Genomic DNA, 9997 nt, shown 5'->3' with positions numbered 1-9997 from the left:
TTTTCCAATACATGCGTGTCTGTCTGAAATGGTCCGTGCCCCCTTCTCGCCCACAGCAGACGCCCGCGAACCCAACCGCGTCTGATAGGGGTGCGGGGCCGCGGAAAGGAATGGTGGTGAGGCAAGGTTTGGACCTACACTCCGTGCATCCTGCCCGCGTACCTGCCCCTGGTCTGTTCGTTCCCGTGCGCCTCCCTCCCATGTGCTGGGCGCTCTGTGCGCCCTGAACTCGTGCACGGAGGGCGGCACCGCTCCCCCGGGTCGGGCTCGTACGGGGGAGGGGGCTAGCGCTTCTCCTCAGTGGCCTGACGCGGGTGCCACGTCTGAGGCGCTGCTGCCCTGGGAATGCCGGGTCAGTCTGAGAAGTGCCGCGTGCGGCGGCCGACGGGACCCTCCTCCTCCCTCTGCCGGCGGCACTGGGGCCCCAGACAGAAGGGGATGGGGGTCTTCCTTCGTCCCTGCCCACAAGGGCTGAGGAGGAGGAAGGGTCTCAGGGAAGCCCTCGGGGCCAGTGGGACAGGAAGGGCCTTGAGACGGGGTCAGCGAGTTTCGGCCTTTCTGGGCTCCAGGGACGCAGCAGGAAGGCAGTGAGTGGCAGGTGGGTCCCCTAGCTGGGGCTGGTCTGCTCCTGACAGTCTGGCTCCAGAGCGGAGGCGTGGGATCCGGTTCGAACTGGGCTGTGAGGCTTCCTCCAGCCCTCGGGAGTGTGACCAAGCGTCCTTGGTGAGGGTCCCGGGAATCCCCAGTGGGGACCCTCACCTACCTGGCCGCCTCCTACCCCCAGCCCACCTGCCCCCTGCCCCTCCAGGCCCTCCAGGCCCACCCAGGGACTCGCCCTTCCCTCCTCCTCCCTGCAGCCCCTCCCATACTTCCCTTGGCCTTGGTGGTGGGGGGGGAGGCTGGGCCACCAATGGACCTTAGAAGCCCCCGCCCCATTGGGTGGGACCCTCAGGCCCAGAGGTCCGGGTCCCCCTTCCTGGCCCCTTGAAGAAGGCGGAAGTCGAGAAGGGCCCCCTGAGGCTGGGGAGGGGAGGCAGCCACCCTCAACCTGCCTCCCCCCCACCCCACCCCGCTGAGTGTCTCTCTCTCCACCCGGCCCTGTATGCTGTGGGGACCGGCCGGCTAGGATTAGGGGGCCAAGAGGTGAGGACCCGTGGGGCCTCCGTGCCTCAGTTTCCCAGTCTGTGACACCGGTTACTGGACAACTGGGGGAAGTGAGCCATGCAAACATCTCGCCGTGGGGCTGGTCTCCTGGCCTCTGTCCCCAGGGGCTCTCCCTGCCTGTGACCCCAAGGCCAGCACGGGGTGGCTCCTCCTGCTGGTCTTCCGACCGCTGCAGACGGACATCCCTCGGGGCCCCTGGACGCTGCTCCCGCGAGCTGGCAGGCCTTCCTGAGCTAGCCTTGTCCTCGAGGCAGGAGAGGAAATACCGCCACTGTGTATATATCTCCACTGTGTGCGGGAGCTTCAGGGCTGCAGAACCAGGGAGAGGTCTGCTAGGGTCTTACGGGCACCGCGGCAGTGTGTTCTGGGTCCTGTGACTGTCTGTCGAGTAGATGATGCAGGGACGGTCTACAGACTGTAGCAGACATCACCTGTGGACACAGCCTCCATCTTCGCTGACGGTGGTCCTGCCCCACGCTGGGCACCCCGCTCCGTCCTGGGCCTCCCGACAGGCCCCGCCCTATTCCCACCCCCTACCGGGGCAGGACACAGCATCCACTCACGACAGCAGCCACTGTCCGCCACTGAGTGCCCACTGCTCTCTGGGTGCCTGGGGGCTCGCGCCCAACACTGAGGCAGAGACTGGACCCCTTCACGGGTGGGATGGGGACTAGGCAGCCGAAGGTGACCATCCGCGGTGCATGCAGTGGTCCATGGGGCCCTGGTGTCCCCGGAACGGGTGCCCCACGGCCTCGCCCCCTGCACCAGGCTGCAACCCCACTGTGGCCCTGTGGCCTCAGCTGCACTCCGAGCCCCGCCCTCGTTTCCTTCTGCTAAAAGCTTCCTTTGCACCTGGGGCGGCTCCCTGGTCTGTAACCAGTCCATCCTGACTTAACTCTGGGCTCTGGGCAGCCAGGTCTTAGCCATGGGCCCCTGCGGCCACATGGACGGACCAGGGGAAAGGGGCATTGAGGCCCCGCTGCCTGAGCTGCGGGACCAGCTGGTGGCCGGGGCAGACCTGCCCGTGGACGCCTCCAAAGCTCCATGTCTCCCAAGACTGGGCAGTTCCTGCAAGCTTCCTGCCGGCCACAGCAACCCAGGGATGGCACAGGCCGTCAGTCCCCAAGGTCTGACCATGAAGGCGAGAGAGGAGAACGGGCTGTGGTGGGGGCCGAGGGGCCTGGGCTGCAATTTTGGTGGTCTTCATGGAGGAGGCAGCCTTGGAACCAGACCTTGACAGATGGGTGGGGCTGTGGTGAGGGAGGGAGGGGGCAGCGTGGCACGGCCCGCCCCGGACAGCAGGCCACACGGTGCAGGTGGTGTGGTTAGTTTGGGTGACGGAGTGGGAGGACCCCACCCCCACGGTCCACTCGGCACCAGCACGGCCTAGACGCACTATTCCCTGGCCATGTCCGCCCTCCCTGGGAAATGTGATCCACCCCAGACCCAGCCCTGCCCCGGCATCCTGGTCTTCCCTCTGCGGCTGCACACGGGAGGCCCTGCCGCACGCCCGGCCACCCCTGGTCCATGCTCACGAAAGTCAGCCGGTGACACGTGCGCGAGGGGTGCAGGTGTGGGTCAGGGTTGCTGCTCCAACAAGGACCGGGCCCAGAGGGGACCGCGAGGTTCCCAGGACGGCACATCCTGAGGCTGAGCTTGCGGGAGGCTGAGGGCCCCGTGGGCACGGTCTTGGAGGCCGGCTCTGTCCACGGCGGCCTCCTGGCCGTGTCACCTCCCGCTGGTGGACTGTGTACCTGCTCCATGTGATGGGAGATGTGCAGAGCCTCCTGGGGGTCAGAAGGAAAACACGTACACACGTGTACACACATAACATGCACACGCAGCGCACACACAAGCACGCACACATATCCACAGGGCTCCAGTTTCGGGGGCTCACAATCCATGGACCCAGGCAGGCAGGAAGCCCGGTGAGGGAAGGCCCCCCCCCATAGCGCTCCCTGGCCTGACCGAGTGGGACCCCGCGGGGGCTTGCTCTCATCTTCCTCCAGGGTGGACGGAGGAAGGTCTGCTGCCCCCTTTCCCGCAGAGCAGGGGCGGGTCTCACCGGGGTCACTGGGGTCACCAGGGTCAGAGGCTCTGCACCCAAGGTCCCCGGTCTGGTGCACACCTGCTTCCCCCGGCCCCGTGGATGGTGCTGCCTCCCTCAGGTCCGGCCTCAGGATTTGCAGGAACCGAGTGAGGCTGGGGAAGAGGCAGCAAGGCATGGCATCGGAAGCGGAGGCGGAAGGAGGGACCGGGGCGGGGTGGGGGGGGGCTTGCAGGCTTTACTTCCGACAGCTCGAAGGGGAGTTCGAACTCTGACGATCAGTGTGCTTGTTCCCCGAGTGTGGGAACATCAGGGCGTGGAGACACGTGAACCGTGCCGTGGGCGGCTGCCCACACAGAGCCGCCTGCGCGAGGACCCCGCCGCCCCGGCGGAGCTGGGGGCTGCACACAGCGCCCGACCTCGCCCCTGGCCGCAGACCGCGCACTGTCCACAAGGCCTCGGGAGTGTGCTCTGGGGGCCACGGGGTCCCTGGCGTCTGAGTAATTTGGATTCAGGACGCGGCCTCCCCTCAGAAGCGTGTGGTGCCGCCACCGTCCTTAGCCTGTAGCCGTGGTGAGGCCGGACGCACCCCCCCCCCCCCCCCCCGCTCCCATCCAGGCGGGTGGGCGTGCCCGCGCGTCCTGGGTGTGGCCGGTGACCCGACTGAGCAACGTGGACGTGGGGGCCGGCAGTGCGGGCCTCTTGTGAAGGCGGGGCTGCCAGGCACGTCCGCTCCTGGTGCTGGCCTCTGGGTGGCCGGCGTCCTGTCTGCTCCTCGGGGTCTCAGACCCCGGTCAAGTCCACTTGTGTGGGACTGTCCGAGCGTGCGCCTGTGGCGGCGGGAAGCACCGTGTGCACGCTGTCCCTCTGCTGCACGGGCCGACAGCCTGTCCCCGTGTGCCGTCGGTCTGCGCCGAGCCCTGCGGGGGCTGGCACATTCACTGCTGCTCCTGGCGGTGCAGACAGGACGGCAGGACGAGGAGGGAGTAGAAGGGGCTCCTACCACAAGCCGGGGATCACCCCCGTTTTCGGGGCACCGGAAGCCGCAGGACCTGCAGCTCCTGGACCCTATGTCTGCAGCTGTGCAGCGAGGTGCGGGTCTCTGCCCCGCTGGCGCTGGCCCTGGGTGGGGCCTGCGTCCTTCCTCACTGGCGCAGAGGATGTCGGAGTGCTCGGTTCCCTCCCGAGACCCCGGATCTGAAAATGAAGCACAGCGTGGGCCCCTCCCCGGCTGCTGGCCGCCGCACCCCTTCCTCCCCGAGCGCTGGCTCTGGCGGTTCTTGCTTCTGTACTTGTAGGGGATTTCCGTGTAAGGGGATTTCCGTTTCTAGATCTGCCTGTTCGCTGGCGGTCGGCCCTCCTGGGCCAGGATGTTTCCTTGACTGACTGCAGTCCTTCACCTGCTAATCTAATTGACACCTGCCAGGTGCCCCGTGTCCCACGGTGGCTTCCAGGATGCGGCTTGGGTGCTTCCGTGTTTAGAGAAGGCTGCGCTGCTGGGGTCCCTGGGGTGCCTCTGCATTCCGCCAGGAATCTAGTACATCCTTCATAAGTGGACTCAATCCACTCTCCAGCCCTTGTCAAATTCAGCCTTTTGGTCATTGGTACGTAGCCCCACCGCACCGCTGGGAGGCCTCCCAGGCCAGGTGGGCTGTGCCCACGCTGGCAGAATATGGGACCTACCAGTGGAGAGGCTGCGACCCCTGGTGCCCTGCCGTCCTGCTGTCCTAGGTTGTCTTCTCTCTGGAGGTAGAGGGGGTCATGGATGGCAGACCTGGTCTGCCACTTAGGACCCGAAGAAAGATACCTGGCTTCTAGCCTCGGTTTCCTCATCTGTAAAATGTGAATGGTTGATGGGCTGCTGTCAGGACTAAACACAGTCCCTCACGAAGAACGTGCGTGACACCCATAGGGCTGCGGTGGCCGCTCAGAGCCCCTGTCACTGCTGTTCCAAGGAGAGGAACGGAGGACAGAGGAAGAGCTCCCAGCCCAATGGAGGTCCCCGGTACCTGGCAGAGTTCGGAGGCAGAAGGGTGGACACAGTGATCCCTTGTTTGGGGTTCCCTCCCCGCCGGCCCCTGTCTGGGCTTATCCAGCTGTGGTCTGAGCGCCGAGCACTGGGTGCTCTCCAGGGAACCGACAGACTTTGAGCTCCATCGGCCACAGGACCCTTGCCCGCACACAGCCACCCCAGGAGCCTTCCCCACACGCGGCGATGGGGCTGTCAAGGTTTAACCCCACCTCACAGGTGCTGCCGGTGAGCACACAGGAGGGGCTGCTCGTCGTGAGTGGTCTGTTTCCACCCTGTCTCTGTTTGTGTTTGGTCTGAGAGTAACATGAAGACAGCTGGACCTCGTCTCGGCCTCAAACAGAAAACAGCCACTGTGAGGCTGAAGGAGGAGGTGGAGCGACTGTGTGCCCAGGGCACAGCCTCCTCCATCAGATGCGCCTTCCTTGGAAACCCGGGCCGCCCCTGCAGACTCCCCCAGCCCCGCGACCCGGCAGCATGGTGGCCCTTGTGCCCCGGCGCTCAGCGGGTTCTCAGCTCCGCACACGTCTTTGGGACATGCTGAGGCTGCACGCACACAATGGCCTAGATTTTTCAGCCCCTCCTGGGCATGGGATGGGGACCGGGTCACAGCTGTGGAACCATGGGACACTGGGCATGGCCTGCCGGGTTGGGGCTGTGCCGGCGGGGGCCTTACACTTGGGGTCCGGGGCTCCCCCGAGGGCTCCCTTGCTGATCTTAAGGGATCGCTAGCGAGCGCCGTGGCCACCCAGTGCCTTCTTCCCCGACAGCGATGGCGCTGTGAGGGCGAGGCCATGGTCGTCCACACGCCCAGGGGTGGGCCAGGCAGGGTCCTAGCCCCTCCTGGGGTGGGCAGTGGAGGCGTGGGCTAGATTAGCCGCAGAAGCTGCCGGCGAGGAGGGAAGAGCTCGCTCCCGGCTCCCGCGTGGCGGGCAGGGCTGGGGCAGCTCCACTCGGGCCTCTGCTGCCGAGGCTCTGTCTGGGAATGGAGGCGGCCCTCCTGCGGCCGTGGACAGCCGCCGGAGACTTCCCAGTGTGGGAACTGGAGAGGAGGGGCCAGGAAGGCTGCAGGGAGGGAAGGTGCGACCAGCCGGCGAGGCTGGCAGAGGCCCCAGGCCTTGCCCTGACGTCCGTCTGCAGCGGGCAGCGAGGAGCCGCTTGGCTGGGCCTGAGCTGGGAGCGGCTGCGCCAGGCCTGCCGGGCACCGTGATACCTGCCCCGGCAGCCAGTGTGTCCAGGAAGGAAATGAGTGTAGTCGGGCGTGACTGCCCTTCTGTGGGGCCATGTTGGCTCTGGTGACGGGTGTGTCCCTTCCAATGCCCAGGTCCAGGCCAGCCCCGCTCCCTGGAGCTTTCCGGGGGGTCCAATCTGCACATTCTCCAGCAGTGGGCGTGGCTGGGCCTGGGAGCCGCCTGCCACCCTGGAGGAAGGGTTGGCCTGGAACCCAGACGCTGAGCCTCGCCACCACGGAGCTGAGCGCCCAGGAAGCAGCGGCACCCACGTCTCTCCTGCAGGCACAAGGGCAGCGCCTCTAAATCGCTGGTCATCCTTGGTCACCGAAGGGCGATGGTAGCGGTGCAGGAGGTCAGCCCCCGCCGGTTAGTCTCATGCCCGTCTGGACGACATGTTTGCTCTGCCCGGAGGCAGGGCCGGAACTTCCTTGGCAGCCGGTCTGCTGGCCCGGTCAGCAGCCCTGGGGGCCGCCCCGCTCTCCTGGCTGGACCAGATCCAGGCCTGGCACCCAGAAGCACCCTGTGCCTCCCGCCCACTCACTCCCCCCGAGGGGTGGGGCGGGGTCTGCACTTCCAACCAACTGGACGCCCCCCACGGCTTCTCCCCAGCCACCCCTGTCTACACCGAGCGGTGAGAAGTCTCAGGGCTCCCCTCACGGTGCGCCTTCCCTGGTGTGTGTGTGTGTGCAGGACACGCACATGTACACACATGCATGTCACAAAACAGACACACCCCCACACGCACACACACGTGCGCGCACACACCCAACACACACGTGTGCACACACCCCCACAGACGCATACATACACACAGACGTGCACAAACACCCCCACATATACACGTTGTACACACATGCACACCCATACACACATACGCATACCCCCCACAAATGCACACATGCACGCACAGCTCCACACACAGCCCATACACGTACACACACGTACACATTTAGAAGCACAACCACACACGTACCCACACGCGCGCGTGTGCACACATACCCACACACGCACACACATACACACACGCACACACGGAAGGCGGTGCCAGGAGGTAGCAGGGCCGCAGCCAAACAGCAGTCACTGTTGCCACGGTGAGCCAAGGGCCCCGGAGGGGTGCACGGGTCCAGGGGTGTCCCCTCGGAGGCAGGTCTGTGGCTCCCCTGCCACTGTTCCCGGCCACTGAGCAGACTTTCCCCAGCCTCTGCCTCTTTCCGGGTGCACTGGGGACGGCACAGCAACCCTCCGGGGGCCTCGTGGGTCCCGAGACCGGCTGCAGGTGAGGCCGCGGGCTCCCTGCCGGTCCGGCCCGTACCGCCCGCCGCGCCCATCCCCACCGCGCCCGAGGACTGGGGAAGGGCCGCAGGAGTCCATTCACTCTTCCGGCTGGTGACCAGCTTCTGACATTCCGTCTGCTGGAGTCAGCACCGTCGTCTGGGCCCGGGATCCAGAGCTCTCGGACTGACTGACTTGCAGCCTCTGGCAACCCAGGCTGGTGGGTCCTCCTGGGTGAAGACTCACTAGGGAGTTTGGACACGGGGACCTGGGAAGCCTCCGCTTCGCCCCGTGGGGCACTGGTCAGGACCCATACGGGGGTCACATACTAGACGCAGCCTGCAGCTCGGGTGAGGAGAGACGTTCTCGTGGTCCGCGCCATCCAAAGACGGGAGAGCTCACACTCGAACTCCTGAGCAACCGGTCCTTGGAGGTGGTCAGGCCCGAGGTGCAGGCCGCTTGGTGAGCCGCCCGTGGGTGGAGTTAAAGCTGCAAAGGGTTTGTGGACTAGATGCTCACTGAGGCCCCCTGTCGTCCGTGTGCCCGGTTTCCCTTGGAGGGGCTAATGGGACCTTGCCCTGACGACCGAGGCTGGCCCTAGGGGGACTTTCCTGCAGAAGGTGGGGGAGGGACAGGGTGGGTGGGGTGCTGGCTGCAGACGGTGACTGAGCTTAACCCTTGCCAAACGCGCAGCAGCAAGCAGAGGCACCGTCCCAGGACAGGGCCTGGTGGGGTTAACCCCTGCAGTAGCAGGGAGCCAGGAGGCTTGTCCTGGCACCCACCCCTTCCAGCAGCTGCCTCCCCTCGGGTTGCCCCGCACTGTGGATCCCCGGCTGCACTCAGGCAGACACCTCCCCCCAGGGCCTGCTCATCGGGAATGTCTGCGGCCAGGTTGGGGAAGTGCGGAGGCCGGAGTTGCCGGCTGGGCTGCTGGCCTCGCGCCCTGGAATCCCAGGTGGGATTTGCGTGTGTTGTACACGTTCCTGCAGAGTTCAAGGCACTGAGGTCCCTTCCAGTCTGAGGCTAGATCAGACCGTGGTCACGCCCCCGGACCTTGGCAGGGCGCTGATGGAGAGCCATCCCGGGGCCACCTCCCTCTCTCCTCGCCTCTGCTGTTCGGTGTCTCTCCTGCGCCAGGCTCTGGGTCTCCCGTCTTCTCTGATCTCCCTCTCCCCACCTCCCCCGCTGGCGTCTCGGACCGGGGGTGTCTCCCTGGCTCTGCGCCCCCGCGTCCCCGCGCCCCTTCTCCCGGCCCGCGCGCCCGCGTCCCCGCCCGCACCGCAGGGCCTCCCCGCGTCTGCGCCCCCGGCGCGCTGCGGTGGTGGCCGAAGAGCGGCGGCCGCGGCCGGGCGGGGGTGCGGGCCCGCGGGGGCGGCGTCGGGCGCTTTCCTCCGTCAGTCCCTCCCTGGAGGCGCGGGGGGCGGCGCGGCCGCCGCTCGGCGCCTTTAAGGCAGCGGGAGGGAGCGGCGAGGCGGCGGCTGCGGCGGCCGAGGCGCGCGGGGCGGGGGCGCGGGGCGCGGCGCGCGGAGTCCGCTCGGGGCCCGAGGCGGCTCGGCGGCCGGGGCCGGGCCTGGGAGCGGCGAGGAGCGCGCGCGGCGCAGCCGGAGTCCGCCGCCCGGGACATGGCCCAGGCGGGCCGCGCAGGTGAGGGCGGGCGCCGGGAGGGCAGGGCCGGCGGCCGGGGGGAGGGACCCGCGCGGCACGAGGAGGGGCCGCGGGCCCAGGTGAGCCCCCGCGCAGGTGGGCGGAGGTTCCGGGAGGGCCGTGCACCCCGCGTCCTTCCTGCGCCCCCGGCACCTGGAGGAACGGCGCCGGCGCGGGCGGGGGCGGGTCTGTGGCGCCCGGGTCGGGGTCAGGCCAGCCCCCGAGGCCTCCACTGCCACCCGCAGGGGCAGCCCAGGGCGCGGGGACCTCAGGGTCTGTCCGGTGGCCGCCGCTCCATCCCACGCCCCCAGCGCCAGCCAGGACGCGCCCCCCTGTCCTGCCCCTCACTCTAAACAGGACGCGCCGTTCCCCCGCCCCCAGCTCAGTCAGGAGACCCAGATTCCTCCTTGGGAGGGAGGGGTGCTCGCGCCGCACCGCCGGGGACCGTCCCACCCCTTCCCCCCACCTGACCCTGGAGGCAGAGGGTCAGGTGCGGGGTGGGGGGGGGTGTCTGAAGGTGGAGCCTCTTCTGGGGTCCCGTGGGCTCTGCCCTCCCCCAGGCGCGGGCGGTGCAGACCCGTGGTGTGAGGGAGTGGGCGTTAGTCATTC

The 9997-nt window shown here is 67.6% G+C and overlaps 1 protein-coding gene across 2 annotated transcripts in view; it reads left to right on the top strand.

Moving 5' to 3' along the window:
• The first annotated feature begins 9320 nt into the window (after nucleotides 1–9320).
• PITPNM3 (PITPNM family member 3) overlaps nucleotides 9321–9997 on the top strand; it is a 58335-nt gene continuing 57658 nt past the window's right edge. For both annotated transcript variants that reach the window (XM_045986464.1, XM_045986463.1), the window contains exon 1: nucleotides 9321–9388. In XM_045986464.1, the coding sequence (XP_045842420.1) occupies nucleotides 9367–9388 (22 nt within the window). In that variant the 5' untranslated portion in view covers nucleotides 9321–9366. The remainder of the gene's footprint in view (nucleotides 9389–9997) is intronic.

Source organism: Meles meles, chromosome 18 (genome assembly GCF_922984935.1).
Source record: "Meles meles chromosome 18, mMelMel3.1 paternal haplotype, whole genome shotgun sequence".
In the NCBI taxonomy this organism is placed as follows: Eukaryota; Metazoa; Chordata; class Mammalia; order Carnivora; family Mustelidae; genus Meles; species Meles meles.
Note: the sequence above shows the minus strand (reverse complement) of the source record. Positions and strands in the feature narration are given on the sequence as shown.